General features: G+C 38.0%; 2 protein-coding genes across 4 annotated transcripts; both read left to right on the top strand.

The window, feature by feature from the left end:
* The first annotated feature begins 7,008 nt into the window (after window positions 1-7,008).
* Window positions 7,009-10,180, top strand: LOC132130711 (CCN family member 1-like). The gene is made up of 5 exons (XM_059542510.1): window positions 7,009-7,094; window positions 7,737-7,950; window positions 8,165-8,512; window positions 8,662-8,864; window positions 9,392-10,180. The coding sequence occupies exons 1-5, from the start codon at window positions 7,020-7,022 to the stop codon at window positions 9,707-9,709; spliced, it is 1,158 nt and encodes a 385-aa protein (XP_059398493.1). The 5' UTR covers window positions 7,009-7,019; the 3' UTR covers window positions 9,710-10,180.
* Window positions 10,181-13,081: 2,901 nt separating this feature from the next.
* LOC132139638 (LIM domain transcription factor LMO4-B-like) lies at window positions 13,082-24,932 on the top strand. Of its 3 annotated transcripts, XM_059548141.1 has the most exons (6): window positions 13,082-13,451; window positions 14,675-14,818; window positions 19,214-19,459; window positions 22,014-22,110; window positions 23,526-23,684; window positions 23,911-24,932. In XM_059548141.1, the coding sequence occupies exons 3-6, from the start codon at window positions 19,221-19,223 to the stop codon at window positions 23,917-23,919; spliced, it is 504 nt and encodes a 167-aa protein (XP_059404124.1). In that variant the 5' UTR covers window positions 13,082-13,451; window positions 14,675-14,818; window positions 19,214-19,220; the 3' UTR covers window positions 23,920-24,932. The 3 variants fall into 3 exon arrangements, with proteins under 3 accessions (XP_059404124.1, XP_059404123.1, XP_059404125.1); XM_059548140.1 differs by lacking the exon at window positions 14,675-14,818; XM_059548142.1 differs by lacking the exons at window positions 14,675-14,818; window positions 23,911-24,932 and having other exon boundaries at window positions 23,526-23,690.
* The last annotated feature ends 1,808 nt before the right edge of the window (window positions 24,933-26,740 follow it).

Raw genomic sequence — 26,740 nt, 5'->3', positions numbered from 1 at the left:
TGTGGGGTTGCTTTTCATCCAAGGGAGTGGGCTCACTCACAATTATGCCCAAAAACACAGCCATGAATAAATAATGGTACCAAAACACCCTCCAACAGCAACTTCTTCCAACAATCCAACAACAGTTTGTGAAGAACAATGCATTTTCCAGCACGATGGAGCACCGTGCCATAAGGCAAAAGTGATAACTAAGTGGCTCGGGGACCAGAATGTTGAAATTTTGGGTCCATGGCCTGGAAACTCCCCAGATCTTAATCCCATTGAGAACTTGTGGTCAATCCTCAAGAGGCGGGTGGACAAACAAAAACCCACTAATTCTGACAAACTCCAAGAAGTGATAATTAAAGAATGGGTTGCTATCAGTCAGGATTTGGCCCAGAAGTTGATTGAGAGCATGCCCAGTCGAATTGCAGAGGTCCTGAAAAAGAAGGGCCAACACTGCAAATACTGACTCTTGGCATAAATGTCATGTAATTGTCGATAAAAGCCTTTGAAACGTATGAAGTGCTAGTAATTATATTTCAGTACATCACGGAAACAACTGAAACAAAGACCTAAAAGCAGTTTAGCAGTAAACCGTTTGAAAACTAATATTTATGTAATTCTCATAGCTTTTGGCCACGACTGTACTATCCCACACAAGAGAGGTTGTGAATGGCAGTGAAGCAACACAACTGACACTGATCACATGATAGTGACAACATTACACATATGAATGTCATACATAGGTCTCACATTTAATACTATTATAAAACCAAATCTTTTTTAAGGATCTGAAGTAAGTTTCAACCCAAATTACTATAGACAGTATGCGACTTCGGACGCAGCTATAGTTACCAATTGTAGTGAATCTAGATCTTCAGTATAGATATACTGTAATACTTTTCAAATAATGAACAACTGACGGCACAAAATCTAACTTATTCAGACTACTCAAGGCAGCTTGACTCCAGAAGTGTACCTTGGCTCAAAAATGATTGCGATCAATGAGGCAGTTTTGAAATGAAATAAAGCATTCTGAACAGACGTCATTTGAGGAATGTCTTTTTGCACAGCACTGGCAGTGGAAAAAGTCGGGATGCTCTGTACACATTGGGCACAGGGCTCATCAGAAGCAAACAAACAGAAGCAGCTCTGTGATGATGCATGAGCCTGTCAGAGAGCCCCCAGCTCTGAATACAGACCAGCCAGTGTAGGGTCAGACGGAAACTGAACTTCTCGATCAATCACAAGCTGGTTACCACCGAGCGCCAACCTCCCGCTCTCTCTCGTGAGGCCAATAAGGAAGTGACTAAAACTGCAATTCATCGACTGGCCGCCTGAGGCTGGCTGCAAAAGGGAGTCAGTCCCATAGACATCCCATGTTAAAATGCCCAACTTTACAGCAGGAAAAAACATGTTTACAGCCTGGTTCCAAAAATGCTTTTGGTCTAAATAGCTAATTTTGCCCTTCATGACAACTGTGAGGGGGGTGAATTTTTTTATAACTCATCCGTTTAAATTATATTAAGACTTAAAGTTCTGCATAATTAAGGGCGTAGCCACTTGAGTGACAGGTGGATTTCCGCTGCTGACACTGCCATCGTGCTAGGTGGGTGTGGCTACAGCAACTAGCTCCCGCCTTTTTGCCCATTTTTGATTGTCCGGGAGAGTCGCGCGGTGACACGCTGCCAAGATGGCGACGGCCCGCTCTACACACTTTTGGTTTCAAAAACTCTCTTCAGGAGTCTACGGGTGACGTCACGGACACTACGTCCATGTTTTTATACAGTCTATGGTTACCACATATACACAGTGAATCTCATGTACCGTATTTCTCGTACTATAAGTCGCACCTGAGTATAAGTCGCATCAGTCCAAAAATACGTCATGACGAGGAAAAAAACATATATAAGTCGCACTGGACTATAAGTCACATTTATTTAGAACCAAGAACCAAGAGAAAACATTACCGTCTACAGCCGCGAGAGGGTGCTCTATGCTGCTCAGTGTAGACTACAGGAGCAGTGAGAGGCATAGTGCGCCCTCTGGTGGCTGTAGACGGTAATGTTTTCTCTTGGTTCATTTCTCTCAGTTCATGTCAAATTAATTTTGATAAATAAGTCGCACCTGACTATAAGTCACAGGACCAGCCAAACTATGAAAAAAGTGCGACTTATAGTCCGGAAAATACGGTATGTGCATTCACTCAGACATACAAACACTCGATAAAATTCACTTGGCTCTCTTTGAGCGCTATAAGTGGAAATTGAAGGAATCTCCAAATATCCAGACAAGAATGTGCACACACAAACACAAAGGGTTGTTTGAATTCCTGTTGAGTCTACTCTTTCTAGACCTAACATACCTACTGTAACCTTTGCAAAAAAATATCAACTGCAAAAATAATTCATATCCACGATTTTCCCTCCATGTGATTTACGAGTGTTGAGCATTCTTAAGTGAATCATCAAATCCTGCAGACCATTCCATTAATTACCCTGAGGTATCTTTGGTATCTGCTAGCAGTGTTTCACACCATGCCAGTATTCCCAACCCTTTCAGTTTTTTCGACTCTTCAACGGGTGAACCGTCTGTTTGATTATGTTGGCCTGAAAGTGGCATATTTCAGCTGCCCTCTGAACGATATCAAAAACAGGTGTTATTGATACAAGGTGAGTTGTGTTGAAAAACGGATGTATAGAGGAGAAAGATAACACATTTGGGGAGTTAATATTGGCACTTGTATCTTCGTTTTTCCATCTCTGGTGTGTTTAGCAGATTATTTCCAGGAACATTTAAAGATGTTGCTGCATCAAATAGCAAAGCTAAACAGCTCCAGGGGCACAAACTGGTTCCCAGCAGTTTCTCTCCCACACACTCACTGCAAAGTCATTAACTGACTGAAAATTTCAATCTAAGCCTCATGATGTTAAATGACAATCTCGTGAAGGAGTCTCAAGGTCACATTTGATATTAATTTAAAATAAAAAAAGTCTACTATTATAACCCTTTGATTCTTTGTATTTGACATTTTAAGAACAGTTTAACACTGACCCCTCTCTCCAACCCCAATAAATTTAGTCTTATTGCTGTAACATGAAAAAACGATTAATATCTAAATGTTATTGTACTTATACATCATGGTAACATTTTTAGTTATTTAAAATTTGTTTTGAATAAAAAACATCACAAAACAATTATTTACAGTATTTTTACAGTAATTTGTATGACTGTGATAAGAATCAATAATAAAAATAATGCATTAGAGACATGTATAAAATGTCATTTGTAATAGTACAATGCAAAAATTAAACAGATAAATAAAAAAGGTTATTAACTGTAGAATGTTTGCTTCATTTCAAATATTTCATTTTCTAATTTCTTGAGATTTCAGTTCTTTTTCCACATTACAGATTTTTTTTTTTTTTGTGATCAACATTTTTATACAAATTAATTTCACTTTCAGAAATAAATCACAAGTTAAAGTTCAAAAGAACTATGTACAAACAGATGCCATGAAGCTGTCCACTTATACAGAGAAAGAGGAAGAAAAATAAAAGCACTAAAAAAATCAGTGAAGCATAGTAGGGATGTCAACTTTTCATCCTATCTAGCAACATCTCAGCAACATATGTCCAACTCCGAATAGTGTTGTCCTTTGCACCGTTGAGCCTGGCAGTGGTACCTTCCAGCAAGACAATGTCTCTGAAGTATGATAGCCAAGTGAAAGTTATGGAAGTGGATGGTTCGATCCATAATTTCAAAATAGTCTTTTTGGCAGCAGTACTTGCAGCTGATAAAGTCCTTTTCTGATGAATATTCAACTGGAGACTGGAATCATCTAACAATGGAAAAAGCAGGGGATCTCGAGGTACATGTAAATGCATGAAATCTGAAAGAAAGGAACATACAGTTTTCCAAAAAGGAACCACCACCAGGCATTTACAGCCACAGGTTTTAATGGATTGGTTCAGTATTTCTCAAGTATAAAAGATTGTCTTTAGATAGATTTTTTTTTTCCTTTCAGTGTTTTGAGATTGCCTTGGTTTCAGCAGATGTGGTTTCCACTGCTTTGCAGACTCTGTGTGGCAAGTCTAAGTGTTGCCATGGTATTAGTTTATTAGTTAGTTCAATCTCTATTACTTTTTTACTTCTATTTTTAGGCAAGACTTTTATTATTCTGTTCCCAGGCAGACAGACGAATATACACACACTGATTTCCCACTGTGCAGTTTTGACATACTTCTCTTGCTAATGTGCAGAGCTGCTGATCCCTCACTTGACTGCTTCCATAGCAATGCAATGATGTTCCAGACATCAACAAACAAACATGAGTTTGTAACTTTATTTTTAATTCTTTTAGCATTCAGGATGGATATCTGTTTTGTCTGACAAATAGTCTAACTCATACTTAAAATTAGAAGTATGTGTGGGAATCATGGTGAATTAAGGATATTGAGAAATATGTGACACCCAAGATTTGATGTGGATATTTCTAGTTCCTAGTTGGCTTGTCATGTCATTGAGGTCTCATTTGGTGGTCTGAAGTATTGTGCTGCAATTTAAAAAAAAAGTAAATTGCATGATTTACTATTATATTCACTCTTAGTATGTGAATATTATTTATTCTCTTGGCAAATAACTTTATTATGACTTGTGTTGGACTGAAAATAAACACAGAGAAAAAAATATGAACCACAAAATAGATGGCAATGTGGTTGAAATGTTCATGACTTTCAGAAAAAAAAAGTTTGAGAATGCTGTTGTGATGGATGTACGTACAGATTAAAGACATGATAAATAAACTAGTCAAAGAGTAAAAGTTTGACTGACCCTCATGTTATTCCAAACTTGTCTTTTCTTCTCTAGAATACAAAAATATATATATTTTGGAGAAGCTTTAAACTGTTCATGTCCATAAAATAAAAGCTCCAAAATGGACAAAAACAGAAAGACATATTTGAGAATATCGTCTTTTGTGTTTCATTAAGATGATTAAATGAGATTCTTTAAGAGAACCTGGATTTTGACGCATAAACACAAATCTACCATGGAACTATTATGTTATTATAGGAAATCTCAAAACCTCAGTGAAATCATGAATTTCCTTAAAATGGTTTCTATCCATTGATGAATCATTATGAATTGCACATGAAGTTCAAGCACTTGTGTCATAATGCCACAAATACGTCCTTACAGTGTGTGTCCTAACTAAGATTCACCTGTTCAAATGCATGCCGTATGACTCTGTTATCAGCCATTCCAGTCATTTGCTGCATATGCTGTGACCAGGGCCGTGTTAAGACAGTGTGGTGCCCCTGGGCACTATACCTCAGAAGCCCCCCCCCCCCCTCTCTCTAAATAAGTAGCACCTAAGTATAAATCGCATCAGTCCAAAAATACGTCATGACAAGGAAAAAAACATATATAAGTCGCACTGGACTATAAGTCGCATTTATTAAGAACCAAGAGCCAAGAGAAAACATTACCGTCTACAGCCGCGAGAGGGCGCCCTATGTTTTCAATGTAGACTACAGGAGCACGGAGCAGCATAGAGCGCCCTCTCGCGGCTGTAGACGGTAATGTTTTAACTTTAACTTCAATGGTAAACAGGGACAGTGCAGTCAATCGCTTCTGTGTCATTGTCGCCCTGAGCTCATTCTTCACTCGAAAAAACTTTCACAGAAAAAAACTTTCGATCACTGGAACATTGTGAATTGTAGCTAAACGTCTAGCGTCCTTGTCTTTCTTTAACTTTCTTTTTGCAAAACCACTCAATTGACGTCTGTCCATTTTGATTCATTTTCTGTAGTCGTTAAAAAAATTACACATTTGCGCGTACTTGTTGTGGACCAACTGATAGTAGTGGTCATGTAATCTTTATTTATTTATAATTTATTATTATTATTATTATTATTATTGTTAAATTAGTGTTCATAAACGAGTTATGTATGGTCTTTCAAGAATTTCAAGTTAATAATAAAACAATTTACGAAAAATATTTTTATAGCTTGTGTCATGTGGTGCCCCCCTAGTTGTTGTGAATGGTTGGTGCCCCTGGGCACTGGCCCAAGTGCCCTTATGGATAATCCGGCTCTGGCTGTGACTAATCTGACTTCACCTCTGACCCTGTAGATGTCACACCATAGGAATCATCATCAGGGGAATATCATTCCAACTGCTCTTCTGGCACGTTTGTCAAAAAAAAAAAAAAAGCTCCACACAGTGATATTTCTACACCACCTACTCTTTCATACAGATCATTTTCCTCTCATTCTTTCCTTCTCTCTAACTCAGATTTTTGTGAGTGGATGCTGTACGTCAATGAGCTATGTGCCATGTGTGTGTGATGTCTCGCCGCCATGGTGGTGAGAGCGAGTGCCGTCTGACAAAACTGTCTGTGCTGTCTGTAGGGGAGGTGAGAGGGATTGCTCAGTGTGTGTGTGTGTGTGTGTGTGTGTGTGTGTGTGTGTTTTTTTTACTGGACTCTCCTCTGACCAAAATGTGCTAGAATACCTTTCCTGTATTTCACAACAGCCCAGACTAGTTCCTGAAATCAGACACAAACACCTTTCAGTATTTCTAGCAGTTTCTCCAGCTCTAGTTTTCATATGATTTCTGTCTAATGTGATCGTTAGGGAAGGCAAAATAATATATCAATAGAAGTATATATATATCTAAAGATGTTTATTCTTACCATTAATTCATAATAAAAGAGACAGGCAAACCAACTAAAATGTTTTGACTCTATATCTTTTTCTAAAGTGACCTGTCAAATCTGTATGTGTGTGTGTGTGTGTGTGTGTGATGTCAGAGGGGGCTGCACACGGCTGTCTATAAAAGTGGCAGTCACTAAGGGAATCTATTGAGAACAGAGCTTTAGAGTTTTGTGCATTTATCAATTCATAAACAGACGTCAAGAAAAAGAGGCGAGAAGGGATTGTCAACCGGACAAATTATTTTTGAACTGACAGATGCAGAGAGGATCTAAAGGCACTTTTTGAACATCTGAAACACTGCTTTAGATAAAACTAACTATGTCCCCTCTGAGGATCATAGCAAGGCAAGGACATTTTATCACACTGGTGCTGCTGTCATGGGCCGCTGTGGAGGTGAGTTTTTGTGCTATGTTTGATGGTTTGAACTGGAATGTGCATCATTATATGCTCATTATCTGACATTCAGGTTGACGTAAATAAAACAATTACCAATAAATGCAGCAAATTACCTTTACCATATAGGATACATTACATTTTTTTACTGCTCTTTTATAAACTATGATTTGAGAGCTTTATTGATTAATGATTTGAATAGAGTTATACTGTTGTAATATGCACTGGTATAAAAATCACTTAATCACAATTTTTTGTCAGTTTTCGGTTGCAGATAAAACTTTTACATTAAGCATCTGTTACAGATAAAATAATTTTAGTACACAGTGTGATAGGGCATTTAATCCACTTTTGTGCCTTATTTGTGTCAGGTTTTGGCTTAGAGACCCAGTACTATTCTTGTATGTGGTCAAATATAGAGGCAGCATGAACTTATAACGACTTTATAGTGTCTGAGGAGGTTACTGCAACTAATAATTTGCTTCATTACAAAACTATGGCATTTTAAATTCTTTCTTTAATTTTTTAAGTGAAAGCAACTTATTATCTCTTGATTTGTGGGATGGAAGAAAGAAAAATATCTCATATAGTCTAGTGTATTACAATTTCCGTCCTTACTTGTTTTCTTCTGTGCTTCCTCAGGTGCAAGGAGGCTGTCCACTAAAATGCTCTTGTCCTTCCTCGCCCCCCTCGTGTCCTCCGGGTATCAGTTCGGTTCTGGACTCATGTGGGTGTTGTCGGGTCTGTGCCAGGCAGTTTAACCAAGACTGCAGCCCTACTGAGCCCTGCGACCACATTAAAGGACTGCGCTGCCACCTAGCGGCCGCTGGAGACCCTGACAGAGGCGTGTGTAGAGGTAAGAGGAATAAGGACATATTAGACAGTGCCGTTATTGTTAACTAACTACAACAAAACATTTTTAAAAAGGCTAAACTGATTTACTGGTGTTAGTTGGTTTAAGCAAACCAGCCAACAGAATCAATAAAAAAAAATCACTTTTTATTTTTATTAAGGCGAACTGTGGCACTCGTGTTAATCAATCAATACTGTTAATTCTGCATGACGACTAGCTGAGGCTCAAGGTCGTCCATGTGAGTTGGATGGACGGGTGTATCAGCATGGCGAGGACTTTCAGCACACCTGTGAGCATCAGTGCACGTGCGTGGATGGAGTGGTCGGCTGCGTCCCACTGTGCCCACACCGCATCTCTCTGCCCGACTGGCGCTGCTCCCGCCGCCGCCTCATTAAACTGCCCGGCCGCTGCTGCCAGGAGTGGCTGTGTGATGATGACAACCGCATTGCTGAACAGGATCCGTTGCCTGACGCACATCCACAAAAGCACACAGACCTAATAGGCAACGAGTTACTTGTAGCTCCATCTACTTCTTGGGATAGCAGTGCAGGAGCCCCTTATCAAGGTAGATGAATAACATTGTCTTTAAAGATCATGAAAGAAACAAATGACATAACCAATACATTTCTATAGCTACTGTACAGCAGTATTTCATAACTTTTGGTCACAGAAAAAAATGAATCATGGTTATAAACACTTTTTATATGTTCGTAGAGTGGATTTCATCCGTTAAGTCCCACGACGTCCTTCCTCCCACCTGCTTACTGCAGGTCACTGATTGGTCCCCGTGCTCAGCCACCTGTGGAATGGGCGTGTCCAGCCGTGTAACCAACAGTAATCCTGAGTGTCGGCTCGTCAGTGAAACTAGGCTCTGTCAGATACGAGGATGTGACGTCAACCCTGCACCATCACTGAAGGTAAGTGGTGGCTGCAGTCTGATAGAATTTTTTAGCTTTAAAAAAAAAACCGTAACGTTACAAAATGACTAAGATTTTTTTTTTAGTAGTAGTAATTTTCTAAATATTTTCAACATTGTACCATCACTGAGTGGTTAAAAAATACATCTGTATCTGGGAATAAGATAAATAATATCATATTTAAACAACACAAAATTAATATATATACACACACATATATATATATATATTATTGTTATAACTAAACCTATCAAAATGAGTTAGGTTTGTATAAATGCATGTGTATCAGATCTTTATCTGGGGAAACCATAAGGAATATAAAATCTATTTTAAATTTTAAACAATATAAAATGATAGAACAAATAAATGAATACATATAATCATCTGCTTGTAGATTTTTAGAATTTTAATAATGGTAATAAATTAGATATTTTGATGTTTGGTCAATGGCTTCTGTTTTGTTATTGAAGTAGATTTCTCTCTCTTTCTCACGTTCTCTTTCTCCTCCTCTCCATTCCTTTATTCAGAAAGGAAAGAAATGTCAGAGAACCACACGACCACCGAAACCTGTGCAGATCGTATTTGCAGGATGCTTCACTGCTCGCCGTTACCGGCCTCGTTCATGTGGATCCTGCTCAGATGGTCGCATCTGTGTTCCCTCTGTGACACGCACAATCCGTCTACACTTTCACTGTCCCGAGCCAGAACGAGATGACTTTACCCGCAATGTCATGTGGATACACCGCTGCAACTGCAGTCAAAGAAACAGCAGACAGGGCCTGTCATTACAAGCAGAGTTCTTCAATCTGCCAAATGATATACACACATACACACATGGACATTAGTTTAAAGAACCTATTTAAAGGCATCTTCTCAATTTTCTACTGTACCCAATGTTCTGTGCAAATGTTTTAGTCCATTCATCAATACAACAGTATAGTCTCAATATAACAATAATATGTATGTAAATGATATATACATTGCTGTTATATCAGGTTTGTAGTGACACATGAGAAAAATTATGACTATAAAAAATATAAAATGAAAAATATAGTATAATCCATACCATACACAGGCTAATAATTCAATATTCATACCCTTTTGTTGTAGTCATAAAACAAGATTTACTGTATATAGTGTAAATATGTATTAATCCCACTGTACATATATGATTGTTTCTATTTTATAATATTTAACAGACTTCAGTTCTTGTGAAGTGTCATATTCAAACCTCAATTTTTTGAGGTGAATGCCAAATAATAATATGGAGCAAATACATTTATTTGTAAAATTTTAGTAGTTTCATTTTGTAAAATAAAATTACAGTTTACATTTTGGCTTTGTGTTCTTTGTGTATGATATTGACAATAAAAGTGAATAGAATAGAATAGAATAGAATAGACGTGGAATTGCAATAAAATTATGCTTTTTTAGCAATTAAGTTATTAATAATAAAAAAAGATCTTGTCTTCTAAATTAGAAAATGTTCACTAATACCTTCATTAGAACACAACATGGCCAGGCCAATTTTTCTAAAGGACTTCAATGTTGCCACTGTTATATTTCCTCTTGTTGAGTTTCTCTCTGCTTTGTCTCTGTCTCTTACTTTCACACACACATCTACAACTTTCAGCACTGCTATGACGGGGAGCAGGAAATGTCTGAATGTGTTGAGGGTGTGCGGGATGGCAGGTGGAAATATGTGATGACTGTACAATCCCACAGAATACAGAAGATTTGAGCCACACACACTGTGAACATGTGTCACTATTTGATTAGTCAGCATATGTTTTGTCTGCATGTCGGGTAACACACCCACCGCTTATGACAGAATCTGTTAGAATCTGTTAGAATCTGTCACAGACTTAGGTATGTGTAGTTAAATCCAGTCTTAAGCACTTATTTAAAAACGTTCTGTATGTAACGGTTCTGTACGTGACTTCGTTATTTGAATACCCATAAAAACGTCCATTAAAACAGGGAAGCTATAAATAGATTTTGAGAGGCTACTTGTGGCCTGCTCTGTATTCAAGATCTCCAGATTAAATGTGAATATGAGCGCCCTCTATTGGCTAAAAGACGCCTCAGAAGTAGAAACAATAAAGAACTTCTCTAGAAACTCCTGTATTCATTATCATATTCTATCACTGCATTGTATAAAACATGGATGAGTTAAGCTCCATTTAGCTCCATTTTATTATACATTTGTGATAAACGATAAAAATTCAATCTGAATGCATATTATGTTTTTATAACACTATTCTTCACCATTCCAATAGAATTTATGAATGATGAAGGTACTTATGGATGGGCATATGATATGGCAAGTCTACCATAAAGGAAATTTTTTTCAGATTGACTAACGATATCAATGACACATGTATATGATTTCTAGCTACTGACAACATAACGATTTAACCTTCTTGTCTAATTTTAACATAAAACCCCTTTTTATAGCCAACAGACCCAAATCCCTTTTAAGATGTCAAAATACCTCATTTTTGCTTGTAATGTGCTCACAAGAGAAAGAGGGAGAGAGGTCATCCAAACAACAAACAAACAAAAAAGATTCTTAGTAAGATGTATATAAGCAATTTCCACAATGAAAACTGGTCTAACACCCCAGTGTCCTCTGACTTTGTTTTCACTATTCACAGTTTCTTCCTGTCTGCCTCTTTATCTCTTTCCCTCCCTGACTTAGATATTTTCTCACCCATGCTGATGTGCCCTGTCCAGCTCTCGTGGTCTTCTCTCTGTCTATTTCCTTTCTCTATCTCATGCAAAGGGTTGATTTTCTATGAAACAATGGGGCCACCAGGGAGATGGGTACCAGGGGGTTGGGGGATACATCTACCTTTGTAAGAGTGGCAGGGGACTCCACAGTGTCTCATCAAAGACCAGTCTGCTCAGGTGATCCCCAAGGCAGAGTGTATGTGTCTTAGAGCTGCTTGCTTTGAAGTCTTTGTATGCAGAGCCTGGATTTGAATAGATAGTCCCCCTTTTTTTAAACAAATGACATTGCCTTAAATCAGAATAGAGCTGGTAGATCCTTCTATGACCCATCTTTGACCCCTTCAGTGTTCACTTAATTGTGTTCTAATGATACTTACGGGTTAATGAGAGATGGTTCTGCAGATTTTGTTGAGGAATAGGCTATGTAGCAAAATGCACAATGAGCAAATTCAAAGGTAGACAGAATATCGTATATATAGTATATTCTTATTCTAGAGTAGAGAGAGAGAGAGAGAGAGAGAGAGAAATTGGTCAAATTTAGAAATGTTATTTATATATTTATGCTTCCAGTTTAGCCATGTGTATAAACAAAACAGTTCATAGAATCCTCCACTAGATGTCGCTAGTCCCTCAATACCTGAATAATAAGTCAAGTCAAGTCTGCTTTATTGTCAGTTCTTCCACACGCATCAATACATCAAGTATTACATAATGCCTTTGCATTTTACACTAATTTTCATGCAACTTAAACTATGAACATACTACATAATACAAAGAGAACAAAGGCAGGTATAAGACTTCTTGTCAAATTGTGCCATTACCGTTATAAGGCATTGATTTTGCCTCGCAGGTGTGTTTAGTATTTGACAACATAATTCACAGCATTTCTCAGTGGTAGCACTCACTGCCTGTAAGTGAGAGGCCAAGGCCAGTTCATTTAAGCCTGTAATGGTAAATCAAGGCAAATTGGACAGTATTGCATTGGTTAAATAAAGATTTACGGCGCCAGAGGTAATTGGCTTTCCATCTTGGCCAGATGTTCGCAGCTTCGATCTGCCGAGAGATGCAGCAAATATAAGGTGAGAGCACGTGGTGGTGTTCAGTTTAACAGCTGCCTGTTTTCCTCTCGCGTAAGCACATCTGTTATTTAGACTGTCTGTTTTTGAATCTATAGTCGTTTTCTTTATAGCTTTAAACTGTCCATTGGTTAAAGAGCGTAACTGATTAATTAAAAAAATTAACTGCCGCGCCAGTCGTCAGGAGGTTTAAACGCTGTGGATAAAGACTGCTCTTAAGTCCTTTCAGCATAACTCAGCCGTAGTGATTATGGGCAATTTAAATTAGTTTCAAATTGTTTAAAGTTGCCCAAACAGCCATCCATCATCCTGTCAAATACCACGCCCCCTCGGCGTTCATTGGCTGCGGAGGTAGCACCTATGGCACGTCATCAGAGGAGTGACTTTAAAATGTTCTCCCTGTTCGTTCATGAGTAATTTCACTGTCAACAGATGCCAGAAGTGAGGTTTCGCGGCTCTTAGGAGGTTTTAGACACTGAGTCATAAGGAAGCGAATTTTAATAAACTATAGTTTTAGGAAAGCGCCGCAAATATCATGTGCAATAGCTCAACACTAACATGAATCTTACTGTCGCAGCGGAGCGCTTCTAAAGAGAGGGACGATCTTGAAGTTTGTTGGAACAAGAGACACTCGGATTATCAAAAACGCATTCTCTTCAACGCTTTTTGGGAGGACGAAAACAGAATACATAAGCAAACAGCCAGTCTTTCACTGTTTAATACTTTGTGAGTGATCCCAACACCTTTTGACTTCTTTCCAGACTGCGTACAAATAACGGTGAGTAAAAACATACAATAAAAATTACATTCGTAGAGATTGTGAATAGTTAAGATTTTTGCAATATGGCTTTCTGCTTTAACAGTTTCCACTTAAGTCGGTGCGTGTTCAAACACGCACCTCACAACGTCTATTCCTATAAGATGTCATTTTGTTGGTTTTTATCACACATTTTGTAGTTATTTGTCATTTAGCTGCTTTATCTAATGCAATTTACTCCTCATTTACCAGAGCTGCGTTTCCCAAAAGCAGACCATTAGTGCACATATATTGGGGTTGCAAGTGCTACTTTACAAGTTTAGCTATGGGCCAAAAAATGTAAGTTTTATTTAGAGTTAGGCTATATGATAATTCTTTCTATTTAAGCACAGCATCGCCAACCTTTTATAATCAAACTTTACATTGCTGCGTAATGCGTGCTTAGGCTGCAACTTCGCCGTGCAGTAAACTCACTAAACTCACACTCAGTGGCTTGATCTCAAATCATAGTGAGCTCCCAACCTAGACAGTTGGACTCAGTTGGGGACTAGGTTAAATGCTGTCTAAGTAGGCAGCACACTATGTTTTGACACACAATCTTGGATGTACGCGGTCACTGGAGCGGAGAACTGTGCACAATGGGGAGTTGTGCGCGGAGTGTTAATTAAAAAGAAACCCGTTTTAATGAAACTGCGAAGCGTGTAGTTATAAGGCCCCAGAGCGCATTATTAACAGAGAAGGATATACTGCTAATTCGCGGTGGTGCCGAACAGGGTTTGGTCATTTGCTCACTGTGACTGGACTCGATACTATTTTTAGAGGCTGCAAACCACGGCGTTATGCTTATGCTTTTAATTATCAGCGACTCTCACTGGGTTTTTGTGTAGTTATTTGTTTTCTTAAGCGACGTGTTATGACACTTAAAATGAACAGTTACAACACAAGTCAATATATAGTTATTGAAATAGCGAAATGGTTCGGTCGTTCTCTCGCGTTAGTTCTCAACAGACGTTCCGCCCAAGAAAAGGAAAAGTTGAGGCGCAACCATAAAACATAATACTGTGTTCTTAAGTCTCCTACTACACCATTAGGCTAGTAATTGATTATATGTGATTTGTCTCGTGGTGTAGACCCATCATTTGCTCCGTCAAGCCGACACCAATCCATCAGTCTGCGCTCGGTCAGCGACGGTATTGTGTTTCTCTTCATTAGCTTCTGTTTTTGCCTCTTATTTCATCAATCAGGCCGTTAGTCGAGTGGAACTGAACGAGCCCCCCCCCACCCCTCTCTGACCTTTCTGATGACAGTGTTTAAATAACGAGAGAAAGAGAGAGAAGAGTTTGGTCTGGTTCAGGAGTAGCTGCTCACGTCGAATCTAGCTGTACTTGGTTAATCAGAGTTCAGTTTATACGTTTGGGAAAATAGGATGAATGCTCGACTTGAAGACCAGCTTTGTAAATGCAGCCTAACTAATCTTGCTCCATTAAACTTGTATAAGGTATAATTAACTGAGAGATGTGTCATAAAGAGTTAAAGTAAGTCTGCAGAGCTTTGATGAAATTCTCCACCATTTATCTAATTTCCAGAAGTGTTGGCATATATCAAATTCTTTGATGAATCTGTCTATTGATGTACAGCTTTTAAATCATCTATTTGTCTTACCTTTAAACAAACCTTGCACCCCTCTTAAGCAGTATGTAAGCCATAATTTGGCTTGCCTTCTTAGTCATGAACTGGTCATAATAACACAATGCGTACTGCCAAAGATGTAGGCCTGTAGCGTTACAAACTCCTGGTACCCTGTGATAACACACTACATTAAGCCTCATAGCTTAAAAAAGGATGTCGCCAAACGTTTCCTGTGAAGGATTAACTTACCTAAGTTATTAGAGGGATAATGTAATTGTTCTGTATTGAAACAGCCAAGCCTCAAAGCGTGTGATATTCCCCCAGGGTCCCATTCGGCTGCATTGTTTCTCTCGCTCTCCGGTCTGCAGGAAAGGGATGATTAAAAAATGGGGGATTTGCATTTTCATGAAATTAACTGTTGCAGAAGTTTTTGGCAACCTGCTTTGGAATGGCACTTCTGCAGGTGTGTGAGAATGACAATCTGTGGTGCTTGTTACCGGTGTCATTTATGGGGGAAAGGTCCTGAGGCAAAATCTGTTTGTGTAGGAGCGCTGAATAAATTTACTTTTGATTTAGGGTTATTGTCTTGTACAGCTGATCCCAATGCACTTAATAAGATATCAGGCTTGTAGTTTGTCTGAGACTTACAAATATACCCTACTCTGACATGACAATGAGAAGATTAGAGCAGAGGGTGTTGGAAATTGCTTTAAACTGGTGCCTGGCAAATTCAGGCATGCAGGTTCATGTCAGTTTCGGCATACTCGTGCTTGTGGAGGAAATGCTTATGCAGTGCTCTGAGCGTTGTACTAGACCTGCTTGGTCAGTTTTATCAGGTAAGTTGAGGGAATGTAAACCACTCACGTGCAAAAGATCTGTCTTTCCAGGTTATTTTTCTACAGATTGCTAGGTTTAGGATTTCCACTTTGTGTTTAAGGTGTTATAACAAAAACTTTTTATCCTCTGTATCTTCCAAAATTCAAAGGGATTATAGTTCCCCCTAAAAATGAATATTCTGTATATTTACATATACTCTGTCATGTTGTTGCAAAACTGAATGACTTAAGGCTCGAATACACTACATGACTTTTGAAATCTGAAATAATTTTAAAACACTAGGCATTATAAATGTATAACTTTGTAAATAGCAACTGAAGAAAAACTAGGGATAATACACTAAACGACTAAAACATTTTTTTTTTTGTTGAACAAAATAAACATATGCAGAACACTCGCCTTGCTTGGAGACACAACAAATGAAAACAAAAATCGTCTCAAAATATAATTTTTGATATCCTAAGAATGGATAGAATCATAGTCTGAAGCTAAAAATCAGATTCTGTGCTCATCATGCACTATACAATTTTCTGTGAAATCTGTGAACACAGACTGCCCAAATTCTGCAGATTGTCTTTGACATCCTGCAACCAGCATCAATTTGTCTAGACTGTAAATCGGGGCAAAAATCTGGACAAAACTTGTGTAGTGTAATTCAGCCTTTACTTTCTTTAGTGTAACAAAAAATAAGATATTTTAAAAGTATGGACAAAACAAACAAATAAAAAAAGCCAGGAGAAGTTTTTCCAAGAAATTTGGAAAAACGACATGAGTAAAAGATGACATTTTAGGGTAACTGTCCCTTTAGGAACCTAATGTACCTGATGTTCATGCATCTGTTTGTGGGAAAGCGCATGGTGGCTGATATCTTATGTCCGACACAAGGCTAGGAAGACAGATAGGACCTGAGGAAAGCATTCCCAGTCCTTTAGAGCAAAGCACAAAGAGCTTTCCTGTTGCTTTCCTCTCTTCTTTTGACCCCTGGTCGACCCTACCAATCAACAGGGCTCAGTTATGACCTCTAACCTGGCCTCCATGTCCAGTCTGCTGCCGACTGACCTCTCCTTCAGAACAACAGAGGGAGGAAATAACAAGTGATACAGCCTCAGCCAGATGTCCAAAGCCTCTTCCTTGCATTGCTGCTGCCATCCAAAAACAGAAAACTGCACTGTCTGGTCCTCACGGGATTTTGCTGAGGTTTCCGAATCCAGCAGTGAAGCTCGCTTTGTGTCTTTTCAGAAAACAATGCAAAGACACAAAGTTATTTTTAGAAATAAAATGTGCAAGCATTTCCAAATGTGTTTGCACATATGTGTATTGTGCCTCGAGTCTGAATGTCTTTTGCTCAGTTGGACGGTCTAACCTTCTCAAACCACAGTCTCCATGTTTATTTCAGATAATGTTAGAAAAGGTAATACGCTGGCCTGAAGCTAGACATACTAAAAATGTAGTTGTATGTGTGTGCAGTGCGGATGGTTAGAGGTTAGTCTGAATTCATCCTTCTGGAAGTGCATACTGAGAGTGGGAATAGTTTGCGTTCCTGCTGGTGAACAGTAACTCATCAAGGGAATATACTCCAAATAAGTGAAAACATACTCAAGCTAAAATCATCAGACAGGGAATGACAAATCAGCTGCACTTCCATTTGGAAAACATCATTAACAGTGGTTGGTGTTGTGATTGAGTTCTCATGTTGGATGAAGGCTGTTTACCACAAGGCATACCAGCTACAAACTAGGACATATCATAAAAAAAAAGAAAAGGAGTTGAAGTTTAATTTCTGAATTGTTTTTGTTAACATGGTACAGTGAGAACCGTGGCAAACCAAGGTCATGTTTATAACGTCTCATACAGTTAAGGATAACTGATTCTAAAATTAATATTCTTATTTGGAGATGCCATATGGATATGACCTCAGATCAGCTTTCACACTCTGAAAGGGAACAGACTTTAGTTTGTCCTTATGGTTCTAGTTACTGCCATTTGAGAGCAGCACTGCCTCCAGCTGGGCTTGATCTCCACTGATATTTGCAGTGAAAGTTCTGGAAATGAGCTGTAGATATAAACTGATAATGTTAAGGCAGATATAAAAATCTGTGGACTGCATCATTTCCATAGAATCGCCTGCAGCATGAGTTTTAATATAGTTCCGTGGCAATAATATTGCACTTTAACTGCAACTTTTAACTATAACTTTTCTTGAGGTACTTTATTGAACATCATTATGTTCGTACAAGCATATTTTAATTTTGAATGGATTTATTATTAATACAGATTTAATGTGTTATTCATAATGTTGCTAAATATTGTTAATAAAATATCACATTTATAACATTTCTATGGTGGTCATAGGTTGTTTAGCAGTGCCTTAAAGAAATGGCTTTATCCGTTACTCATTCATTTTAATAAGAGAGGGTTGTTCTCTGTACTGGTGAAGCTCTGCCAAGACATACAGGGAAGTTTGCTTTCTGTTTATCATCAGTCATCTGTTTGCTTTTAGCTTCATTAACAGTTTATGGTATAGACCACATCAATTTTTGCACTGCAATGTGGGATAAAATATGTTGTTATGCAGTTCTGCTGATTATTGTTCCCTTTGAGTGGGAAACTTATTTACTTTTATTAAGTTTCTCCTAGCCAGCAAAACTTGTACAGAATACATTTGCTTCCACCTTGTTACATAGAGAAATAAGAAATAATCCCTTATAAGGAATCATTACTTAAAGAAAATAAAAAATATTTCAACTTTTTATAAGATATCTACTGTTGGAGGGTTGCATTACTGTTGTTGTGAGCTGACTAGTGAGTTTTCCTCATTCAGAATATTAAAGAAAAGTGATTATCTTTTTAAATGTTATAAAATGAATGTTTCATTACAAGAACCTAATGGGGACCAGAGCCATAGAGAAGTAAAAAAGCAAATAACAACAACAAAAAAAAAAATTCCACGCATTATGAAACCACATTATGTATTCAACTGGCAGTGCATCCTGGGAAAATTTGCAATAGTATACATCTTTCTTTCTTTCCTTTATATGAATTGTTATTATAATCCCAGTCAGTCAGTTTTATTCTTTTATCCATTTTCTCTGGATGGGACACTGAAAACGCAATCAGCAACGGGGCGACAAATATATCTGTCCCATTATTCTGCTATGATGTGTCCTCAGGATGATAAGGATGTATTATGGTGATTTGTTTGAGGAGGTTTGGAGGAACATCTCTAATGGCTGATCTTCTGATAGTGGTAGAACTATGCCTCTGGAGAACACAGGCCAGATCTGCTGATTTACGAGTTTCTCCGCTCTATCCTGCAGACAGGCGATGGTGAACAGCCGCGTGGAAACCTCCGCCGTTGCGGTAACAGGAGGTAGTGGCGGGGCAGTGCGCTCCTGTGCAGGCTGTGGAGGTGGGATCTCAGATCGCTTCCTGCTCTTCTCCATGGATCGGTACTGGCACACGCGCTGCCTCAAGTGCTCCTGCTGCCAGGCTCAGCTCGGAGAAATCGGCAGCACCTGCTTCAGCAAAGGAGGAATGATCCTCTGCAGGAACGATTACATCAGGTACTAAAAGAAACGGGCATACGGGATTTGGTTGGACTGATGCAGAAACGCTGAATAAGAGCAAATAAATGATGTTTCTGGTCACAGCATCAGGCGTAATGTGTTACACAAGAATCTTACTGAGACGAATCAATAATATGTCATTGATTTGTGAGCTTGATCTTTATTTCATATCGTGTCCATATGAAATAAAGATGTCCATATCTCATTTCCAGATTTAGTAAACAGATTTGTTTTAAATCCGTGTTTGCTATTTATTTTGGCCTAAACAGAAGATAAGAAAATAGATAAAACCACCAAATCTCGCATAAACAGCCATTTTTTTGATGTTACTTATCTTGCACGACTTTTGTTTTGGGCCAGGATTTTCTATTTATAGTTTAATATTTATTTTGACCAAAATTAGAATTCCAAGTTTAGGGCAAATTTACACAAGTAAACCAAGTGTTCATTTGGCCATTTGTGAAAAATAATTTTATCTGAAATTAGCAGATTTTGTTGGGATGAATGTAGAGCATTTATGTGTGTGGTACTGATATTAGACATCTTCTCGGAGGTCACGCATTGTAATACATGTTACTGTGTAAACTGTACAAGAAAAGTTCAGCGATCATGACAGGAAGTGTGTGGGTGCATGTAACATGGCATCTGGAGCAGCCATATTCATCAAAGGCTTCCCACGTGTTTTTCATGTGCTGTACACCACTTTAGACTCAAGCCGTAGTGTTTAACCACATAGTTGGTGATCAAATTAGAAGTAAACTCAGAATTGTCATTATGTTATAAATTTTGACCAGTCTACAAAACAACCATAACCTTGTTTTGCAAACCCTAAAAATCATTTGTTTATTTTTCTGACGGTTTCCGCTGGGGTCTATGATTGCTCGTATGTCTGTATGATGATTACATAGCTCTTTGATTGAATTTGGCCTGTATTCCCTTGTATATTTTAAGCTGAAGGCATCAGAGGTGAGGAGATTAGATTTGTTTATAATCACTGAGGCTTTGAAATTGACCTCTGTGTGTTTGGATGTGTTCAGTGATGCATTGGTCCATGACGGCACGCCATTGTTGCCTGTTAGACCCACACTGGTCTGTTTGGACCTCAACCAGGGATGTCTGACTGTTTGGCATTGCCACGCAGATGCTTTTTTTTGTTTTTGCCTGTGATTGCTTTAGAAGTGCCAGAGAAACTGTGCAGACCTGCCATATTTGAAATAAATATTACAAATACAGAACAGCTGTCATAGTTAATTGTAAGTTAACGTAAAGATTGAGTATATATATATATATATATATATATATATATATATATATATATATATATATATATATATATATATATATATATATATATATATATAAATAAAATAAAATCTTTTTTTTATATTGGTTATATTGTATACATTTTAAATTAAGATTAAATTATTATTAGTTGTTATTTAATAACAACTCTGGGTTCTAGCTGAGAAAGACATACATCTCTTACAACTCTGTAATTCGGCAAACATGTTATACGTGTCAAGGGTGGTCATGTGGATATTTCCTTTATGAATGCATGTAAGTTGTACTCAATCTGCAGTGTATTAAATATGGATAATACAGCTAATCAAAAGGGCAGAGCTTCATTACCAAATGACACAGCTTGGAGCCTGAGGTCTGATAAAAGTCGGGTGCATTAATTAGGGAAAACAGGGCTCCTTTCTGCCGTCTCTTATTAAATTACTGTTTGGATTAAGATCAAAAATTCATTACTGCAAGCATTCAGAGCTGGGACAGTGATAGCGGAGCAGGGGTTGAGAAAGAGAGAGAGAGAGAGAGAGAGGGCGGGAGGAAGAGGAGAAAGTGAGGCGGTGAGAATTAGCTGCCAAACTGGTCTGGTTACCGTCACCATAAAGACCCCAGAGAGGGAGTGGAAGAAATGTTTCCTACTGAAACATGACTGTGACATGGTGGCTCCAGGTGTTTTGAATGAAAACAAGTTGTTTGTGTGCATGTGTGCGAGTACAATGCGTGTATGTTGCGTGTTGTTTGTGTGCATCTGAGTTTTATCTCTATATGACTGTGTGTAGAAGCGTTTTTTTTTTCTTTCAGCACATCAAGAGAACAACTCATTTGAATGTTTTCCTAAAATTGCCCATAGCAACCTTAAGCTTAGGCAGCAGAGTAATCAAGTGCACCCTAATTAGGAGCCAAGGGTGGATCAGAGGCTCCTATAGCCACCCCCACCCATTGCCACCAATTACACTGCCACTCCAGATTAGCTGATAGGCTGCAGTCTAGGACTAGAGGAGCTCTGGTGCCCTGCCACACACTCACAAACTTACATTGCAAAGCACTCCAACTTCAAGCTATAGATGTATAAATACATTTCCCCAATTGTGGAAGGAAAAGTGGATCAGTGCGAGCCTATTTATTTTCTGGTTGATTTGTGCGTCATTTTGCAATATGGGATTTTGGATGTTATAATATGTTGAGTTTCAACTGATCTCTTGTAACTCTTTAAATATTATTGAATAATTATTGAGTTGTTGTTTTACCCCCAACTGTGCAGGTTGTTTGGTCACAGTGGAGCCTGCAATGCCTGTGGGCAGTCTATCCCTGCCAGTGAGATGGTGATGAGGGCCCAGGGTAACGTCTACCATCTAAAGGTGAACAATAGCCTGTTAACAAACACTAACACATTGTCAGTATTTTAAAAAAAAATGGATGACACCATTGTCAGTAGGTTCCTTCTATTTTAGCTCAGAATTTTGACCTCAACTCAGTGGAATAATGATGTCTTTCTGGTGACGTGCTAGACTTATCCAATAATTCTGTCCACCTAAACCCTGCTCCTTTCTTACAATGAATGCAAGCTCACATTTACTGATGGATAGAACAAAGTCCCCATTTCCTTTCTGTTTCTTTTGATGGATGTACAGTACGTCACTATACGGAAGAAAAGATATGTTGATACTTTTGTTACATCATAACTTATCTGACAACAAACCATTAGAAAAAAACAAGTTAAAGACTATTTTCAAATGAATCTGAGAAAAGATGAGCCAAACCTTTCTATCACAGGACAGGTCATAGACAGAATTACTCAACATCGAAACTTGTATGGTTACAATTTCTGAACCAATCCCAAACACGAGGGAATGTTTTGTACATTGCAATTACCTAATTCCCTTTGACACTGGCATGTAAGCCAGCAGGAATTGCTCAACATAAGCTTGAGTCAGTGCCTCACAGTTAGATTTATTAAATTGTACTTCTTTTTAAATATTGCATTGCAACTCCCTTAAGACTGGAAAAAAGTTGAAAGACTGAAATGCATAATTCTTGCCTTTGGTAAGACTTGGACCCACATTCCATATCTCCAGAGTGAGAATTCGAGAGATTATCGTATTAATCTATGTGTTTATACTTCACATTATTTGGTTGGAATGGAAACATCTGTAAAGACTTGAAGTAGCCTTTTTATGAGGAAATATATTTCTCATTGAATTGTCAGCTGAAGTCTTGCATTTACTGAACACTGATAGCAGGATAATCTCAAGAGACGCCAACCAAAACTCATCAACTAAGCGTTTTCCCAACTGCGCCACACGTTCCTTCTTAATTATAGTGGTGTAGGTGTCAACCTGTCTTAATAATATTTGACTGGAAAAGGAAACCATTCCCTGATTAAGCTGAGTGGATCAGTTTGGTTTCCCAGTGGTCCATGTTTGCATAAGTTTCCAAAATTGGGTAACTGCATCCTGACAGAATTTCTAATTTGTGAGTATCTGAAGAAATGTGAGCTTGGAATATAATTGATTTTTTCAAACAAACCCCCCCCCCCCCCCCCCAATTCTTCTAACAGTGGAAAAATATTTATATAAAGAACTTTATATATAGGACTATTTATATATACAACTTTCTTTCTGAAATCATATCATATCTAAAAATATGAATGAAAAGATGTCACTACTTCCATTTCCTCTCAGCTTTAATCATGTTTTAGCCTAATTGACTTCTTAAATGACACACGAGACTTCCAGTGAAATAACTTTTTGCTTTGTTTTTCTTCTCGCCACAGTGTTTCACTTGTGCCACATGTCGAAATCGCTTGGTGCCTGGTGACCGATTCCACTATGTCAACGGCACCATCTTTTGTGAACATGACCGACCAGGTGGAGCTTTGCTCAGTAGTCACCTGACCCCCCTGCAGAACAACACCCTCCTACCTGACCAAAAGGTATGATATAAACACTGCGACTTTTTAAGACATCTTTGTGCAAACCTATAAGTGTCAATGATATCCCTCAACTTGCATTTAAAGCTGTAACTTTAACAGATGTTGTAAATGTAAATTTGTTCCAGATAATAGAAAAACATTTGATAAAAATTAAGAGGGATTGCTACACTGAATAATTTTTCTATTTAGCAAACAAACTGATCGGCTATTTGAACTTTTTACACAGGTGTGTTGAAAAAACATGGATTTTTAATTTGCGGTGTGCCTTTTCTTCAAATTTTTCCTCACACCTTTCCTTCAATCTATCATTGTGAAAGTCCACCCACACCCAGGATCTTCCAGCCCACTTTCGTGCATCCAGCCATCTTAGAGAACTACGCAAGTACTGTGAGTCACTTGCGAGACAATCACCCCTAACGAGGGAAACATAATCATATTGAAGAAAGAATCTGAAAATCATCATATGCACTCGTATTTGGTCTGTCTGGTCATGACTGGAATGGCCCGAGCCTGAAAGGCTTAGACTCTTAAAGAGCAGCTAATTTAAGTGGGGGTGATGCTCAGCATGATTTTGTTCCCTTTTGAGAAGTTTCTCAAGAAATGTTGTGGACATTACCTGATATTTTGGATTGCGGGGGTCTGTGGATTATGATAGATATCACTACCTGCCAACAAAATGACATCCATAGATCAAAAGACTGTTAAAACTAGCCGTTTGTTTCAGCGGTGGTTGCCTTTTGCTTACTGGCTCTTTTCACGGTTTAAGTGTCATTTTATTCTTTTTTTAAAAGGCTCTGTCATCTTTGGTGCCTAAAACCCTTTTTATGTCCAGTTTTTCCTCCTTTGTCATTTACTTCCTATTAGTAAGTAATCATACACATGCACAGTACAGAAACGTGAACATGTATTGTTTTGTCTATTCGAGTTTAAGACATATAAAGCACTCTTTTTGAGAGAACCGTAGACTGCAGAGGAAACAGCATGTTTTTTTTCCCATGGTTTGGTAGAATAAATGATATGTCTTTATGCATATTCTCTAATAGAGACTGCTATTCAGTGTCTGCCAAGACTTTTGGGAGAATGAGGGAGATGGAGAGTAAAATTGTACATATTTCATGTGCTGTTGTATTGTGTTCAATGGTTGACCTGTTTCCTTGTGTCCTCGGTTTAAATGGAGGAGCATTCATAACAATAAGATATCTGTAAAAGAAATAAAATACTTAATTAAATAACTATAATCATCACAAATGTCATCTTTACATCTCTGTTCAGTGTACAACAACATTCGATGGTTTTGGCTCGGTGTGTTGGACTCTCATTGGAAGTCGAGACGGCTCTCCAATAGTCCTTGGCCAAATACACGGTTCATTACCTCCAGATTTCAACACAAACTCTTGCATCTGCATCATTATAGAGAGTAATGAAAGGCTTTTGAGCTGGCACTTTCTCTTTCTCCTGCCGAGATTTCAATCTGTGGGTTTTGTTAAAGGAGGTCTTGTGCATCTTTGTGAACGTCGCTACAGAAATCAACATTAGATTCCCGCCCTTTTTTTCATCTGGCTCTCCTTTGAACATTTTATTTACTTTTTCAAAATCTGTCTTTTTTTTATCTGATTTGCTGAGGTTTGAAAAGTTTTCTCATTATGGCATTTTTGGTAATTGCCTTTTGGCATTAAACTCCCCCCATCTCTTGTTTATTTAATTAGCTAATTAAACCCATCTTTCTTTTTTCAGCTAACTTTGGCCTGCAATCACAAGGTGCTCCTTTCCAATTTACGAATTATAAAAAAATCCTTTCCCTTGCATTTCTTATGACAAAAATGGAAGGCAAGCATACCTCATTATGGCTGTTGGTTTGTGTGAATGTTGGGTAGAGGGTGTAAAACCAGCTGTGACTTCTTCACATTGAAGAATTCTGTATGTTTGTGGAATCATGTGCGGGGTTAAATCACATTGAAAAAAATATATATATATTCAGTGTGCTTTCTTTATATTATATATAGCACTCTGGGGGTGGGCAAAATGTACCAGAGGATACAAGATAATAATAATAAAAATTTAAAAAAACAATTCTCCATATTGTAAGTAGTTCTTTGTACATTAAATATACAGCAACAGCAGCATATATTTTGTGAAGCAGGTACTTCTTACAGGGATCATATTTGGGGGTTTGTGACATCAAAAAGGTAACAATTTAATAAAATAATAAAATCACTGATATCAATGTCAAAGCAAACATAAATCAGGAAAAGCAGCTTGAAAAGAAAGCTGCTGTGTGGTAAACCCATTACGGTGAATGTTTACAGTACCGTTTAACCAATTAAAATCATTTGGAGGTTCTCATGAAGCCAATCTGGCGTCCCATGCATCCTGAGACCATGTACTTTAAATTCGATGCTCCATAATTATTTTGTGGCATGAGATCATTAAAAAAAAATTAAAAAGAAATTCATTAACTTATGCAAATGATTCTAATTGCAATTATCTCCAAATCTAGATAAGTGAGAGGAGGGGATAGCAAATCGCAAAAATAAAATAAAAATATCCCTTGGCCATTCGAGTAGCTCTTTGCATTCAAACGGATCATGCTTCAACTGTGCATCTCTAATTAGTCTGACATATTCAAAAGCCAATTAACGGTTTCTCAAATCAGAACTCTACCACAAGGTTTTGGCAACTTGTAAAGAAAGAAAAAAGGGAGAAACTATATTTTTAAGTACACTGATTTCGAGAAGCCCTTGTCTGTGAGGACATGAATGTAGTTCCACCACCCCCATCTTCAATTCACTAATTAATCAAATTAACACATGCAAATTAGTGTAATTACGTTGTTTCCTCACCTCATGTTGTGTGAAGATGGGAAAAAGCAGAACAGATGAAGGAAGGCATAGGCTGTAAACTTCTACATTATTCCTATAAGGGATCCTCTACCGCAAAATGAAAATGTTGTCATTATTCACTTACCCCCATGTCGTTCCAAACCCGTAAAAGCTTTGTTCGTCTTCAGAACACAATTATATATATTATTATAGATATTTTGATATTTTAGATATTTT

Source organism: Carassius carassius, chromosome 4 (assembly GCF_963082965.1).
Source record: "Carassius carassius chromosome 4, fCarCar2.1, whole genome shotgun sequence".
NCBI classification, from domain to species: Eukaryota; Metazoa; Chordata; class Actinopteri; order Cypriniformes; family Cyprinidae; genus Carassius; species Carassius carassius.
Note: the sequence above shows the minus strand (reverse complement) of the source record. Positions and strands in the feature narration are given on the sequence as shown.